Here is a 17500-nt window from a genome sequence, read left to right on the forward strand (position 1 = left end):
GCGGTGATGGAGAACATGCCTACTGGGCTACTATTGGCCAGTGGTCTACCAGTGGACTGTGTCCCCACCCCTCAGTGGGATCAAGTCCTAAGAACTTACCAAAAGCCATGGGAATAGGATATAAAGTCAACTATATAAAATATAATTAATAATAACATCATAAAAATCATACACAGTTATCAGTACTGCCAAACAAAACATACACAAATATTATAATGTTGATATTTTAGCAGATCACAGTTGAAAGCTGTGAAAATAATATATTTATTTATTTATATATTTCATAAAGAATTCAGTTCAAGATGCTTCACAATGTATGTAAATAAACTCACAAAACATAAAAACGTGTGTGGGGCATTATGGTAGCTAAATGAAGGCGATAATGATTTATTTATAAACTATTTATTAATATGCAGATTCTTCAAAACAATGAGTCAGACATGGAACGAGAGAGTGAATCTTGACGTGAACAAAACAGAAAACAAGGCTCAGCGCATGTAAACCATGGCCAAGAAACCCTAATCACTGTCCACTGCACAAAAAGGCCATCTTTGTTTTAGTTATTGCATTAAGCCACATTAAACCGGATCCTTATAACAGAGCAGGGAAAAACACACTTTGCCTAATTCCCTGTTTGTGTTTTATTAGGTGTGGGAGGAACGTCGGGTTTCTAGTTCCCTCTAGTGCGTGTCTCCTCGACCTCGGTGTGGTCGTTGCCTCGCGTTAACTGTTCAGACTGTTCCCGTGTTCCCACGGTCCTGGGGCCAGGCAGGGCATTGCGCCGGTCAGCCTGAGTAGCCTCTGTCCCTAGAGGTGCAGACTACCGGGACTGGCCACTTCTGTGCCGCTGATGACGGCTGGGCTGTCCCTCCTCACAGCACTTCAGTTCATAAATAACTTCACCTGCGTGACTAGAGAATCGAGGACCGTTTTTCACAATCAGACTATATGTCATTTATTTCTCTCTCCTGTTCTGTCTCCCTCTTCCTCTCTGCTTACCGCAAAGTCCGAACTCTCCAAACACACGCCTCCCACAGACACGCTCCGCAACGGCACACAGTTTAAAAAGTAGCCGCTCACAACAGAGCCGCCGTGCACAGAGCGAGCGTGCCATTTACAACATGTCTTTACCCTTCGTCTTCACACGCTTGGATGTGAATAGGTTGTGAATAGACTTGTTAGAGCATTGAGGGGGGTTTTTTTGTTTTTTTTTTGGATTGTTTGTTTGTTTGTGTGTTTGTTTGCATAGTGTAGCAGGGGCAGGGCGAAGGATTTCAAAAAGATGCACGTCTGTTTCCTGTGTAAATGCAGGGGTGTTCCTACATAAACGTGGAGGGGTTCCTGAGAAGAAACAGAGGTGTTCCTTTGTAAACAAGAAAGAAGATGTTCTTCAGGCTTTTGAAAAGAGAGAAATGATCTTTTCTGGTCTGTGTTAGCGTCTGTGTTCGTGCTTGTGTTAGTGTCTGTGTTAGTGTTTGTGTTAGGGACTGTGTTAGCATCTATGTTAGTGTCTCTGTTAGCATCTGTGTTAGTGTTTGTGTTAGCGTCTGTGTTCGTGCTTGTGTTAACGTCTGTGTTAGTGTTTGTGTTAGGGACTCTGTTAGCGGCTGTGTTAGTGTCTGTGGTAGCATCTATGTTAGTGTCTCTGTTAGCATCTGTGTTAGTGTTTGTGTTAAGGTCTGTGTTAGCATCTATGTTAGTGTGTTAGTGTCTGTGTTCATGTCTGTGTTAGCGTCTATGTTAGTGTCTCTGTTAGCATCTCTGTTAGCGTCTGTGTTAGTGACCACGGTATATCAGACAGCGGGAAAGATCCTGGTTGCCCCTGAGGAGCCTGGCAGTGCAAACAGCAGATTAAACACTGAGGGAAAGGCCTCTGCTTTTGAGGTGTCAGAATGACCTGCTTCTATTGCCCCCTTCTATTACCCCATCAGCTCACCCTCCCCTCATTCCTACTGCCTGTTCCTACTCCTGCTCCTGTTTATTGGAAGAACACATGAAGACGTGGGCATGGGAGGGGTTGGGAGGTGTGGCTTTCCCATGGGGCAACTAATGGTGTAAGTTTTGACCATTACCTCTCCTCACTTCCTGCCCCCACCCAACCCTCCCACCATCCATATCCATCTAGGGGTTGTGGTTCAGACACATCAGGTTTGAGCTGCACTTTCTCTAACCCTGTTAAAAGGGCATTAAAGTGTCTCCACACACACACACACACACACACACACACACACACACACACACACACACACGCGGACCCTTGACGCATTCATTACTTGCCCAACTCCCACTCGCTCCATTTCATGCCCACACCTGTTCGATCGATACGCCCCAGGCGTGAAGGGGGCCGCGTAGGTTCTAATGAAGGTGGTGGCGACAGAGCTCGGCCCGAATACGCAGGCACCGCGGGGAATTGCAGACGAATTCATCCAACAGGCCCGAGAGCTGAGGGTTGCTTTCAATTTAGGCCGCACTTTGGTTGGAGTTGGAGGAAGAGGGCAAGCCCTGCTACGTCTGAGCGTCCAACCCTGTGTGTGTGTGTGTGTGTGCAGAGCTGTGATGTACTTTACAGCTGTAAATCACTTTAACCTGCCGTCTTTAGCACTTAAGGAACGTCTGAGATTCTCAGGCAGCCACGTCTCTGGGCTGCAGATGCAAAATGGCGGCCGTATCACCCAGATTCTTCCCTTTACATCAGCTGCTATTTGGTGTTGCGAAACTGCCAAAACTTTGCTTTGAGTGACCAATAAGAGAATATCGGGAGTGCTTTTCTGACTGATTGAAACATCTGAAATTCGGACTGAAGGGTGTGATGGCTTAATCGATATACTTCAAGCTTCGCAGTTCTTTGAAGCAGACAGGCAGGCAGACAGACAGCCAGACAGCCAGACATGGTTATTCACAGGCAGGAACAGAGACTGTCAGTGGAGGAGCTCACCCAGCTGATGGGTTCATTTTTTATTTTTTGTGAGATGCAATGGCTGATCGATTTTCTGTCTGTCTTGCCCATTTAGGGGCGTACGGACCAGAGACAGGATGGACATCGGCCTATCCGGAGTGCCAGGAGAGGAACCAATCACCGATCAATATAGCTGACCAGGACACCAAGGTCTCAATGGAGTACCAGGAACTCACTCTGGATGGCTTTGAGACAGAATCTTCCAATAAGACATCAATGAAGAATACAGGCAAAACTGGTAAGTTGTTCAGGCCTGCCCCTCTTCCTCTCTCACTCTCTCTCTCACTCTCTCTCTCTCTCTCTCTCTCTTGCTCTCTCTCTCCCTCCCTCTCTCTCTCTCTCTCTCTCTCTCTCTCTCCCTCTCTCTCTCTCTCTCTCTCTCTCTCTCCCTCTCTCTCTCTCTCTCTCTTGCTCTCTCTCTCTCTCTCTCTCTCTCTCTCTCTCTCTCTCTCTCTCTCTCTCTCTTGCTCTCTCTCTCCCTCCCTCTCTCTCTCTCTCTCTCTCTCCCTCTCTCTCTCTCGCTCTCTCTCTCCCTCCCTCTCTCTCTCTCTCTCCTCTCTGCCTTTGACCCTCACATAGAGATTTACTGTCTGAAACTCTGATTTGTAGTGAAAGTGGGCCACAGAGGTGTGTGTGTGTGTGTGTGTGTGTGTGTGTGTGTGTGTGTGTGTGTGTGTGTGTGTGTGTGTGTGTGTGTGTGTGTGTGTGAGAAGCCACTTAGCCTGGTTTTGACAGCTGTCTCCACCACTTAATTTCTCTCAAAGTCAGACACACCACATCATAAACATCTTATTTTAGGTCTGGATTCCAGCTGCAACCATAGAGCATTACACACACACACACACACACACACACACACACACACACACACACACACACACACACACACTCCCAAATATAATCTATGCAGAGTAAGATAAATGCCCTGGTGTTGTCTTATGAATAATGCAGCTACACTCAGCTATATGTAATGTTCACCTGAGTGTGTGTTTTTGTTGTAGCTTGGCTGGAGAACTTGGTCCTCATGTTGGCCTTGCACGAGAACACACCCCTCTGTAGAAAGAACACCGCAAGGTTTCAGGGCTTCAATCCGCCTTAAACTTCCTTAAGGTTGAAATTCTGAACGTTGACCCTCTTACCTTTGGACTGGTCATTATAAGTGTGTGTGACTGTGTGTGTGTGTGTGTGTGTGTGTTGCGCTGTCTCAGGACCTTTTGTCTGTGATCCAGGGATTGGCGACCGTGATTTGCTTTTATTACACGATGCATTGTTTGTAAACAGTGGAGAGGACATGTACACACTTCCTAGGGCTGCATATGGTCACTCACAAACTACAGCAGGTTAGTGCCCTGACATCTCAAACCCCTGTAACACGCTGAAGTCAAGTAAAGCACAACTCAAGTTCAAAAAAACAAAATATATTGATATTGATCCCATGAGCTCTTATCAGCATTAATCAGCTACACAAGCCGCGACCGGGAGCGTGCATTTTAATAAATGATGGAACAGATATACAAAGTATTGGAGAAGTGAGGAAAAAAAGAAACATCAAAGCCATGGATTGAAATTTAAAACAGTATTGGCATTCTTCCCTTCTGTCTTTTCAGGTCTGCCGTGTGCTCTGTAAGGCCGTGGATGATGCAGGGTGCACTTTTCGTTTGTGCACAGTTACTCTGCCCTGTTGTAGAAGATTTCTTTTTTAGGCACAAGGACAAGCTGCTTTGCGACTTTACTCATTTTGTTTTTTGGGGGGGGGGGATTAGAATGCTGTAGGGTCGATGTGTTTTTTAATACGTAATGTATCGAAAATCGAATCAAATCTTCACTTAAGAATTAAAAAATTGTGCTGAACGCGAAAACGAGGTTTACCAAAATAAAGTTCAGCTGCACTTCCTCGAGTATAATGTATAAAGTCTTCACGTGTCTCCTGTTAGAATCTGCACAAAAAGGCCTGGACTGGAATCTGTTTTCCTCATTGTCCTTTTGTACAGATGCCACTGGAACCTGGACCAATACAGACTGGTGTATATTCACACTCGTGTTCAGAGGCCCAGAAAAAATCACAGCCTATAGGCTACTGGGCTGTAACAAATTAGGTTTCAGTCCAGCTTCGGGGAAAACTTCGTCCCCCTTGTTAGGCATGGCCTAACATTCTCTGTTAAATACAGGAATGCAACAGGCTTTGTTTGAAGTTGCCTGTTTGTTAAAAAACCCTCGATTTTATCGACCAGCAGGAGAGAAGGGTGTCTCAAATGTCAGAATCCACGAAGCAGAAAACAAAACCTGCATCTTTGTGCATGATTCACTAAAATCCAGTTTTTTGGGGTTTTTTTGTTTTAGACTGAGAGTCATTTGTTATTGAAATGTTGCCTTCCAATAAATTCTAGATATATTATTTCAAGTGCGGATCACAGAGAAGGAAGCATTGGCTGCTGCGCTGTAAGATGTATGCAGAGTCCACTCCAAGAAAACCCACAAGTCCTTGGGCTCCTAAACAAGAACCATGCAAGTGTATGTTTTCCTGTGAAGATTTTCCTGATCATTTTTCTGCAGATAAATTAATAGGCGGTCCGCACAATATAAGCAGCACAGCCACGTTCTTCCCAGTTTATCTGTTGCGCTTTTCCAGATGTGTGAAGCAGTCTTCCATATATCTGGAGCGAACGACATCCAGCAGTCTTCCCTGACTTATATTTGATATTTGAAGAATAATCCATTCCTAAGTGACCCGTTTCTCTTGGAGATGAAGAAAATGTGATTTTGACGAGCACCGAAAGGAATTTTATGTTCGGAAATGTTTACATGTGCCCGGATATTTAAGTACCCTTCCTAATGTCTGTCCACATCTTGCTGAAAGCTGAAATAAAGGATTGTGCCAAGCAATATACGCCAACCCCCCCACCACCTCTTTGTCCGTCTATTTGCCACTCTCTCCATTTGTCTGCCACTCTGTTCGTCTGTCTGCCACTCTCTCCATCTGTCTGCCACTCTGTTCGTCTGTCCGCCTCTCTGTCTGTCTGGCCGCCTCTCCGTCTGTCTGTCTGCCTCTCCATCTGTCTGTCTGCCTCTCTGTCTGTCTGTCCACCTCTCTGCCCATCTGTTCACCTCTCTGTCCATCTGTCTGCTTCTCTGTCTGTCTGTCCGCCTCTCTGTCCGTCTGTCCACCTCTCTGTCTGTCTGTCTGCCTCTCTGTCCTTCTGTCTGCCACTGTTCGTCTGTCCGCCCCTCCGTCTGTCTGTCCGCCTCTCTTTCTGTCTGTCTGCCTCCCTGTCTGCCTGTCCACCTCTCTGTCCATCTGTCTGCCACGCTGTCCGTCTGTCTGCCTCTCTGTCCGTCTGTCCGCCTCTCTGCCTGTCTGTCCACCTCTCTGTCCTTGTCCCGCCGTTTCTCCGTGTCCCTGTACATACTTCCAAAGCTCCTCGTAACTGCTCTGTCCCTCTAGCGCGCTGCATGTCTCGACACGCCTTCCTGCTGGTGCTATATCAGCAGAGGACGTGACCCTGAGCCCAAACATCTCACAGCACTATCACTCATATCTCCTCTGTCCATATATTCATTTACACGCCAGCAGAAAAGGCAAAAATTCATGCTCAGTTGTGGAGCCACAGCAGCGGCACGGAGGTTCTATCAGCGTGGCCTCGGGTGTGTGTGCTCACATGCTTTGATAGAGCCGCTCCCGTGTCAGGGGTACACAGAGCTGGGCCTCGCATTTCCACGGAGCAGCCGCGATAAATTGGGGCAGAAAAATCGTCTATGAAAAGAGGCTAGCAAAGGCCAAGTCTGCAATTCAATCAGAACGGGAGAGCAGTCAGACAGACACGGTCAGACAAACAGCAGTCATACAGACGGCAGTCAGACAGACAGCAGTCAGACAGAGCAATCAGACAGACAGCACTCAGACAGACAGCAGTCATACAGACAGCAGTCAAGCACAGTCAGACAGAGAGCAGTCACACAGATGCAGTCAGACAGACACAGTCGCTTTGATGTCAGGGGTACACAGCCGCTCCCATGTCAGGGGTACACAAAGCTGGCCTTGCGTTTCTGTGGAGGCAGTCAGACAGACAGCACTTAGACAGACACACTCAGACAGACACACTCAGACAGACGCAGTCAGACAGACAAAATGGGTCTATTTAAGGTCACATGCTTGCTTTAAAGTGCCTCTCTTTGGGAACTTTGTGAGCCCCTGTCTGCTGGCCAAAAAAAGGCGATCCGTGCTCCCATTCACATCGTGAGCTGTGTGAAAAACGTTATCTGGAAACGCTGACGAGGAGTTCTGAAGGAGGTCTCTATTTGAGGCCCCGCTCCAGGGGCCCGGTGGGTCCAGAGGAAAGGGGCCACGTGTGAGTCTTGCCTCACTGCTCCTGATAATGAAGTGAGTGAACCCTAAGTGCTCGAAGAGCAGGTCGTCCAATCAGCTTCCTTTGTTTCAGCCTGAGACCAAACCTTACTGTGCTCCTTTTTCCGGGTTTAATCTAACTGCGTCATCAGCATGATTCTTGATTTCTCTCCCTCCCTCTCTCTCTCTCTCTCTCTCTGTCTCTTTCTCTTTCTCTCTCTCTCTTTCGCTCCACCCCCCCTTTCTCTCACAGTGGCCATCCTACTGAAGGACGACTACTTTGTGCGGGGCGCAGGCCTGCCGGGTCGGTTCAAGGCTGAGAAGGTTGAGTTCCACTGGGGCCAGAGCAACGGCTCAGAAGGTTCGGAGCACAGCATCAACGGCAGGAGGTTCCCCGTGGAGGTGAGGAGCATCACCACGTCCTTGACGTGCGCAGCAGATCAGGTCCACAGAACACGATGCCCCGGTCAGGAACCCGTGCACACTGAGGCTGGCACGGTCGTCTACAGTGATGGGCATCCTAGGAAAAAAACAACGAAAGGCACTTTAAATATTTAGCGTGCCATCTCTGACTAAGCTAGGTTGTCAAAGATGGCATGGTTAGGTTGACTGGATATTCTAAATTGTTCTGTATGAATGTGTGTGTGTCCTCCAGGGGGCTGAGGTTTCTGATTGAGGCTTTGTAAAACTGACTGCCTCTTCTCATCGGTATGTGCGTGAGTGATTGTAAAAGCTAATGTTGTGTGTAAAAGGTCCTTGTGTCTGAGAAAGGCTCTATATAAATGTAAATAATAATAATAATAATAATAATAATAAGCTCTGTTGACATATTGGTACATTTTCAGGGATTTCTGACCAGGGCCATAAATCACAAACTCTTAGTCTATTACTGAACAGGAGCGCGGTAATTTCTAAACAACTCGAGAAGCAAAGCTGAGAGCCTTAGACCATGCGCTGAGCCGAATCTGGAAGTCCGACGTATCGGGTATACGGAATCTTGGGCCTCAGGAAATCGAGGGAGGGAGAAAGAATGTCGATGGATGGATGCTGAAGTGGTAGAGGGCTGTCCCAGCGTGGATTAAACCGGCACATCATTTAGAGACAGGCTCTCCCGGGGCTGACCCCTGCCTGAGGGGACATCTCAGTCCTGATTTATCGCTATGGCAACCTGGCAGCTTTTATGCACAATAAGAGCCCCTTTTATCACCCTCTACAAACATGAAGGCAGACCACCAGCCACGTCTGCACCAGCTTCCACTCTTAATGCAGTGCACTGTCCCCTGTCCCGGTTTATGGCTAACACGTGAGCCACAGCTACAGCTACTGTGCCGATCCTCACTTATTGACAATTAGATGAAGTCACTGTGCCACAAATCTCATTACGGAGATTCGGAATCCGTGCTAAAGTATAATGGAAGTCTATCTTAGCACTTTACACACACTTAGACTGCAACATCCTTCCGTGACTTACAGGGGTGGGGTCAAAAACGTCTTAGTCCGCAGTGAAGCCCTAATTAAATATTAAATATTATGTCTGTTTTGCCGATGCAGATTAGCCATCTGCTAGACTACAAACCTTTTCAAAAAAGAATCTCTGTTCAAATGGGATTTCTAATCTGTCTCCCGAAAGAGACCAGGTTTCATATTTGCTCTGAGATAGAGGGAGAGAGAAAAGATGGGATGGGTGGTGTGAGTAGACCAGAAGAAAGACCACAGAAGCGGGAGAGCAGGCGCATGCGTGAGAATGTGGTGGGGAGGTCGCGGGGGTCAGGGGGAGGCGGCGATTAAAGGTGTCCGCAGCGCGACTGCGTGGCGATCGCGGCGAGAGCCCTTCGGGCGACAGGGCGGACATCCCGACAGGCGTGTCGGCGGCGCATACAGACCACTAACTTGGGGAAGTAAAGAGACAGGCATTAGTCACAGGTGGGCGTGGCCCTCGTCTGTAGAGTGGGCTCGGCATGATGAAGAGGATGCAGAACACGAGAGAGGGTTCATTAAACGGAATTAATTATACTAATTAGGACTTTTGAAGAATTCTTGAGCGAGTCAGTACTAAGATGAGTGGAGTGAAGGCGGTTTTTTTGGCAAGTCTGTGAAGACGTGGCAGCGTTTGATTGAGGAATGGGTTGCTGAGACCGGTTTGGTGGAGAGTGAGTGAGGACATTAAAAGTCCTGCTGAAGGTTGGTGTATATTGTTCCTTATTACCAGATTTGTTGTTTTAAATACATCTTTTCTTCCTGATTTCAATGGCCTTTGGAAGTGAGAGCAGTTTGCAGAACATTCATTGGCACACGCGTGTGGTCACTTTCTTTAGACGATTGACTGTCACTTTTTGTTTAGGATCAACAAGCAAGAGCTCAGGCAAACCCCACCCCCCAGAGTGGGGAGGGGCTTCCACAATATGATTGACATGCCTGCTTTAGCCAATGACAAATGGGCTGTCCGTCCGTGTCCTCTGGCTGAACAACTGGCTTCCCGCCTCTCGCTACTCTGCTATAAGTGGGGACGATGTTTTCCACCCTCCGCTTGCCTCTCCACCGCCTCTGTTCTTTTCTTCTATGAGCTGTGGAGGATTATGGGACGGCTGTTTTCTTTTCTCTGGCATCTAGAACCCGACTATCGGATTGATCCAGCGGCATTGACGAGAGCGCACGTGAGCTTTGAATGCGTCGATATTGACGAGAGCGCACGGCAAACGCTGCGATTCTGAGCGTGAGGAGGTGGTTTTATGAGCTGCCACTGGACGGACGGACACTGGGTGGGTGATCGCAGCTGATGAAATCGTGAGGTGGATGAAAAAGTGTGGAGAGAGGGATTGAGAGGTGGGAAGACGGAGACTCGTCAGTCAGAGGCCCTCTCAAGAGCCTCACCACGCAAATGCTAAGAGCTGCCTACAGACACAGAGGCAGGGAGAGAGAGAGCATGTCTGGGTGGATGAGGGAGATGACAGATGACAGATGTCTGTCAAGTGACACTTTTAGCAGACACTCACCACTATGCAAAGCAACAGAAAGAGAAAGATCTGGTGAGAGAGAGAGAGAGAGAGAGAGAGAGACGGAGAGAGAGCTAAAGTTCAGTTCCATTCTGCGTTTTCACCCTGCTGATTAGTGCCACGCCCTGTAAGCGCCACAGTGGCCCTCTTTAGCACAGCTGACAATAGGACAGCCCCTGGGTGCCATAGCGCTCCATTACAACCTGCTCACAGGTACTATTAAAACTGGCATGGCTATTTTATTCCATAATCCACCTGCCAAGGCAACATCTCTCCTTGTTAGGTGTACACATTCTCCACCCTGCCTCATGAATAAACATGAGGTAGGCCGGCCCACGTGCGCTCCTCTGCCACCAAATGCTATTCTCAAATTCCACCGTCACGGGTATGAAAGATTTATGCTTTTGCCATTTAGTAATTGTTCTGTAATAAAGGCCCTGAATGGCGTGATTAAGTGCAGGCCTGCTGAGCTCAGCTATATACAGCTGGTTAACACGTGCGGCTAGTGCTTGGTTCCGCGTCAGCCCCACGTTGCTCTTTCCCATGCCGCCAAACACACACACACACACACACACACACACACACACACACAAAGCTATCTGCACGCAGACTTGCATATGCAAAAGGCACGTGTACACGCTGCAAACGCTCGCCCGACGTGCGGGTGTTACCATCTAACGGTGGATCCCGTGGTAGGTTAGTTCCAGTTCTTCTACAAGAAACTGAGGCACTGAAAACAGTTCTGTCTTCTTGCGTGGGGTCTATTGATTCCTGAACCTGGAACTTTCTGTGTGTGGATGACGAGCTGTCAGCCCCTGGGTCAACAACAGAACAGAAGCACTCTGTAAACCTTATTAGTCTGTTGTGATGCTGCCACACAGTTATGAATAATGACAGAGTAATTACCTGACTGTCAGGCTTCCAGCCCTGGCAGACGCCATTACGGTCACTGCCGGCAATTAATTTGCATTCTACCTTAAAACTTTATTCTGCTTCTTCTATAGCAGGGTCATATTTCTCCACCAGATCTGACAGTCCATCCAGGCTGTTGGAGACAGTCGAGTAATTTTCTAGTGTTTTCAGCATTCACTTCATTATTACATTTACTGCCAGAGAAGCAGAAAGCAAAACCACCTCTTTAATGTGTAATGACCCATAATTCCGGAAGCTTCTGAGATCGGTGAGGCCAGGCCACACGTAGGCAGTGAGACTCCAGTCTGACTGCGACGTGAAGGTGGAGGCACGCTCGGGTTCGTTTTAAGGTTGGACATCGCTCCGACGTCCTCTTATCTGCAGCTCGGCAGGAAGCTGGAGTGGGTCGGGGAGTGTGGGCGAGGGGTCAGGAGTTAGGAGGATTGTGGGATATGGTGTTTAGGTGGTAAGGATCCCATTTAATATCATAGCAGACACTTCTCTCATCTCTCTGGGCGTGGAGATAAGCGTGAGGGAGAGGAAGAGAAAGGGAGACAGGAGGAGAGGAAGAGAGAGAGAGAGAGAGAGAGAGAGAGAGAGAGAGAGGGAGGCTTGCCAAAGCTTTTATTCACCTGCTCTGATAAGAGAAGCACAAAGTAAATTAACACGCGTGATGGAGACCATACACACACACACACACAAACAGACATATACATACACACACACACACACACACACACACGGAGGCTGCTGAGGGGATGAGAGATAAGAAATGGCATTGATGAATTGAACTTTATTTCCCATCAGCTTTTGCTGCTGCTGCTACAGAAGGTGCATCCCATAATATTGCCTGATGTGGAGATAGTCTGAGTAGCAGGACAGTGATGGCCGTCACCCAGCATAAAAGGAGCAGGAAGAGCGTGTGATAAAAGTGCATGGTGCCTCGATATGCTCCTACACTGTATACGCACATACACACACACACACACGCGCGGTCTCCAACGGGCTAGCGGTAATGATACACCTCACATAGGTCGGACGCTGGCGTCTGAAGTAGTCTGACACCGCTCAGCTGTCCTGAGGGTTACAGTTCAACGGGAAGGCTGGGACTCACAGCAGTTTTCCAGCCCAGAATATTCCCACGAAGTGCGGCGAGCCCGCGCTTATCCGCCCAACTGTTGGTGTGGAGCCCAGCCAGTTCTAAGGCAGGTTTGGCACCGTAGTCAGGCTACTGGTTCTCTGCGCGTTAGCGTTCCTAGTTTTCTTGCAACCAAGTATCCAGTTCTGCTCCCGGCAAAGTGGACCTTGCCTGGAGACCATGGATAGGGTGGGTAAACGTCCCTGGACTTCTCCTGACAGGTGATGCATAATAAAAAACTGCTTGAAGCAAGTATGGTTCCCTGCTAGTATGGAAAGATGCATTATATGGCCAAATCCATGTGGACAATGTGAGTTGTGCAGTTTCACTCCCTCCCGCTGCTAACAGGCATATTAAAATCAAGCACACAGCCATGCAAAGCTCTACACACAGACACTAGCTGTAGGAGGGTCATACTCAAGAGCTCAGGGACTCTTAAAACGGCACCTTTTGCTACAAGTCGGTTCTAGACATTTCTGCCCTGCTGGACGTGCCCCGGTCAACTGTAAGTGGTGTGAGTGTGAAACGCAAGCATGAAGGAACAGCAGCGTCTCGGCTGCGGAGCGGTAACGAGGTCGCTGAGCGCTGAAGTGAGTAGCGGGTGAAAACGTGGTTCCAGCGAAGGAGACTGTCAGTGCATCAGTATACAAAGACGTTTTAGACAAGTACATGCTGCCACGTGTACGAGAGCAGGACCCAGCAGGACTGTGTCCCTGGAGACGAAGCATGCTCCATCGAGACAGGGTTTGTTATGTCACGGTTTGAGGTTGTAACTTCACTTGATTAGACCGCTTGATCAAAGCATGCGGAAGTAGGCGTAATGGAATTGAAAAAAAGACCTCTATTGCCACTCCAGATATTTATATGCATCTACGGTGCAGTGTGTTTATATTTATTTATCATTAAAAAAAAAAAAGAAAGAAAGAAAACCTGACATCCAGTACACATTTGGTGGAAACTGGGTTTTTTTCCACCATCATTTTTAATATTTACCTTCTGACAGCTAAAGGACAACAGGCCTCTGCAGGCAGAGAACTCCGGCTAGCTGTCCTTCTCACCTCCGAACGGAATGCCGTAATTCTTTAAGTGGTTGTTTTTTTTGTTCGGTGTTCTGCTCAGACGCATGTGCTGCGGGACCCTGCTGTCATTCATTTTTAAGCGATTGGATGTTAAGACACCCGTGTTCCCAGCCTCTACAGGAGGGGCTTTGTGACGGCAGGGGTCAGTATGGCGGTGGTCCACAGGTCAGGAGATATTTCTCGGCGCGAAAGCATTTCATGTCGACAGTCTTTTCGGATCACACTGGTTTGAGAGTTTTTCATGGGCTCTGAGGATGTACTCTGTATGCGGAAAAACTGCTGAATATATATAGACACACACTCCCACACACACACACAATGTGTGTTTCCACCACTCACATACAGGAGGATTAAAATGTACACACACGCGCGAGGCTGTGAGATTTGGTCGGATTCGGATTCTACTATGGAAGTAAAAGAGCACAGCCACTTACCACACACTATGTAATAGCTTAAAATTTAAAGAGGGAGGATTCATTTCACTATACACACACGCACACGCACAAGCTCAAACACTGCCGGAATTCTTCAGCTAGAATCAGTTAGAATAACGTTAATGGAATATAATACCACACTGTAAATTTCAAATCCAGGCTTTTTGCTGGAGGCCTGGAAGAATGATTGAAAAAGCAATTAGCACTGCGGCTTCAAATCCAGAAACACTCTACAGGGTTTCTCCCAGTCTGTCCCGCTCTACCTCTCTCTCTCTCTCTCTTGCTCTCTCTCTCTCTCTCCCTCTCTCTCTCTCTCTCTCTCTCGCTCTCTTTCTTTTTCTCTCTGCTGCTACAGTCTATTAAACCTTCAGAGGTAACTCATGACTGGCATGTCTATGCAACCCTTATACTGGCCATGCTGGAGACCAGGGCCACATGGTGGCTGGCTAACGCCAGGCCTGCCGTCTGTGGCACTGGGAAATGCGTCCATTCTTCCGCTCTGCGTGCCACATGGAGGACAAACAGATGTTGTAAGAGTTCTGTGCTGCTTGGATGCTGTTTTTAATCATCTCATTTTTAATCTTGTTTTTCATGATCTCATTTTAATCTCGTTTTTAATAATCTTGTTTTTAATAATCTCATTTTTAAAAATCTCATTTTTAATTATCTTGTTTTTAATCATCTCGTTTTTAATCGTCTTGTCGCAGATAGCCTCTCAGCTCCCTCTGTTTTCCATGAGGGTAAATACCTGTGGAACAGAAGAGAAGTGAGTGAGCCTGTAGCGTATTCTAACGCGTCTCTGTTGATGTTTCATATGTGGAGTATAGGAATGTATAAAAGAGAGGCTCTCTCTCTCTCCCTCTCTCTCTCTCTCTCTCTCCATCTCTCTCTCTCTCTCTCTCTCTCTCTCCCTCTCTCTCTCTCTCCCTCTCCCTCTCCCTCTCTCTCTCCCGCTCCCTCTCTCTCTCTCTCTCTCTCTCTCTCTCCCTCTCTCTCTCTCCCTCTCTCTCTCTCCCTCTCTCATCCCATTCTTGTCTTTCTCGAGGAGAAGAAAAATCTGAGGAGCTGGTTGTCAGGTGTTTGAGGAGATCATGCGGTTTTTGCTTAGCTTTCGTGTTTGATTTCATCACGTTCTGCCTCTCGCTACGCGCAACCTTGCCGATTTGCCTCTGGCCGCACCACGTTCTTCCCAGAACATTCTGCGTTTACGATAAGGCCGGAGTTTCGATCTTCGGGGACCATGTGCACTGCAACGTGGTGACACTGTCCTGAGGACCCAGACCTTTGCAATCAACGCAAATTCTTCATCAATTTGTTTTTAACTCAAATTCTTCCGAAATGGCACTTTTGTTTTGTTCAGCCATGCTTTATGCTTGCTATGTCTCCAGTAAAATGTCCTCTGTCTGTCCATCTGTCATCTGTCTTGCCTCCTGCCCTCCCTGCTAAATTTTGCCGGGTGTCTTCGGTAACGCTGTGATGTTATGTCGCATTCCCTGTTCTTTACGGTCTTGTCATTCTGCATTACGTCACTTTGTTTATCTAGGCCGTGGAGCCTTAATGAGCCAGATTGCATTCATGAATATTTTAGCTTTTCCGAGACAACGCACCACACCACATCCCACAATGCCCAGCCGTGTGTTCCACAATGCATTGCACTGGGTGCCATAATTCGGCACGCGTCGCCTGCCGTGATGGACTGACTCACCATCGAGCAGGTTTCCAGCCACTTTGCGTAATGCGTTACGTAACTAGTTTTCACCATCACGTTGGTTCTGTGTTTATCTCTTTTGTTTTCACCATGTTTCCATGGGGGTGTGTACACACGCAAGGTTTTATGGGGTTTTTAAATTGGATTTCACAAAATTTTCCCCACAGCGCATTCCAGTAAACTGCTCTGATAGTTGTTCTACCTCAATATATTTCTTATCTTTGTTCCTGCATATCACCATTATGTTCATTACAGATCTCCTTTGATGTCTCTCTCTCTCTCTCTCTCTCTCTCTCTCTCTCTCTCTCTCTCTCTCTCTCTCTCTCTCTCTATATATATATATATATATATATATATATATATATATATATGTGTGTGTGTGTGTGTGTGTGTGTGTGTGTGTGTGTGTGTGTGTGTGTGTGTGTGTGTGTGTGTGTGTGGTGGTGTTGCAAAGCTGAGATCTGTTTGGCCATGATGTGTGTTCTTGCTCTCAACTCTCAGACACACGCATGCTCGCACACACACACACACACACACACACACACACACACACACACACACTCCATCGGTCAGCACATCCTCACTGCTCATGCGGCACTGCCTCTGTTTTTTTATCTCTTTGCCCTTGTGAATGTCAGGAATTTTCTGTATTGAGTGTGTGTGCGCGGACATGCTTGTCTCTGTGTGAGTGTGTGTGTGTGTGTGTGTGTGTGTGTGTGTGGTCTCACTCACTACTGGCCCGGTAGAGATGTCAATAAGGAATAAATTCAATTTGGTGAAGTGTGGTGCATCCTTCGGAGAGCCTGTCCCAGGTGATCGGCTCAGGAGAAAGAGAATCTGTATGTCCCTCTCTGTCTCCCCTGAAGACGTGTGTAGTGAGACTGTGTGAATCTGTATGTCCCTCTCTGTCTCCTCACTACTGAGTGTAGTGAGACTGTTTGAGATTCAGAGTATGTTCACTTCCATTTTACCATTTATATTACGGGTGTCAGGGGTCACACGCATGCCTTCTGTCCTTTGACCTCTTAAATTTGGCAATAAACTCTGCAAAATATTTTCAAGCGTACCTCATGCTGTGCTTTGCTCTATTTTGCTGTATTGTAGTGTGTGTGTGTGTGTGTGTGTTTGTGTTTGTGTGTGTGTGTGTGTGTGTGTGTGTGTGTGTGTGTGTGTGCATGTGTTTGTGTGTATGTTGATGTTGGCTGGATAAGGGATGCAGTATTATCATAAAGCAGCTTCTTTTGGATATTTAAATGAAATGTAAAATATGTAAATGGGATTCAGGAGTGAGACAGTATTTGGCGAATCAGACGGCTCGGGCTGGAAACGTCCCAGCATGCAGGACTAAAGCTGCCCGTTTAGCTTCCAGGACCAAGGCCGCTTGATTTCAATGGCACGTGGAGTGCACGATGTTTGTTTGATGCCCGGTTACACCTGACACTGCACTGTAGCGTCTCTACGCAAGAGCCAATTAAAGGACGCCATTGTACAGGCTCAGCTCTGACACAGAGGTCATGGAGGAAGATGACGTATGATGAAGACGAGGGGATTAAACATGCTTTGGACACAATCAGTCAGTGTGGTTCAGTTTGAAGTGGATCTGGGCTGCCCTCACAAAGCAGGGACCGGGCTGGGCGTGTGTATGGACATGAGCATGCAAGGGTTGCAAAGACTGATGGGAAATCTATAGAAAGTGCTCCCCTGAGCCTGTAATCATTGATTCTCTCTCTCTCTCTCTCTCTCTCTCTCTCTCTCTCTCTCTCTCTCTCTCTCTCTCCCCCCCCCCATGCTGACAGCTGTTGTTTTAAAGGGATAAAGTGCAGAAATCAATATATGTGTCCTGTCACTCAAATTAAACACTATGAGAAATGGATAATTAAAACGTGTGTGTGTGTTTGTTTGTTTGGTGTGTGTAAGCCTGTACTTTTTTGCATGCCT

At 47.4% G+C, this 17500-nt stretch overlaps 1 protein-coding gene across 4 annotated transcripts in view; it reads left to right on the top strand.

The window, feature by feature from the left end:
• ptprga (protein tyrosine phosphatase receptor type Ga) overlaps positions 1–17500 on the top strand; it is a 201662-nt gene that overhangs the window by 122898 nt on the left and 61264 nt on the right. For all 4 annotated transcript variants that reach the window (XR_014119319.1, XM_035520277.2, XM_035520278.2 and 1 more), the window contains 2 exons: positions 3012–3194; positions 7552–7700. Coding sequence is in view for 3 of the 4 variants with exons in the window: in XM_035520277.2 (XP_035376170.1) it covers positions 3012–3194; positions 7552–7700 (332 nt within the window). In the remaining variant the exon portion in view is untranslated. The remainder of the gene's footprint in view (positions 1–3011; positions 3195–7551; positions 7701–17500) is intronic.

This window comes from Electrophorus electricus, chromosome 22 (assembly GCF_041902795.1).
Source record: "Electrophorus electricus isolate QZ-2024a chromosome 22, ASM4190279v1, whole genome shotgun sequence".
NCBI lineage: Eukaryota > Metazoa > Chordata > Actinopteri > Gymnotiformes > Gymnotidae > Electrophorus > Electrophorus electricus.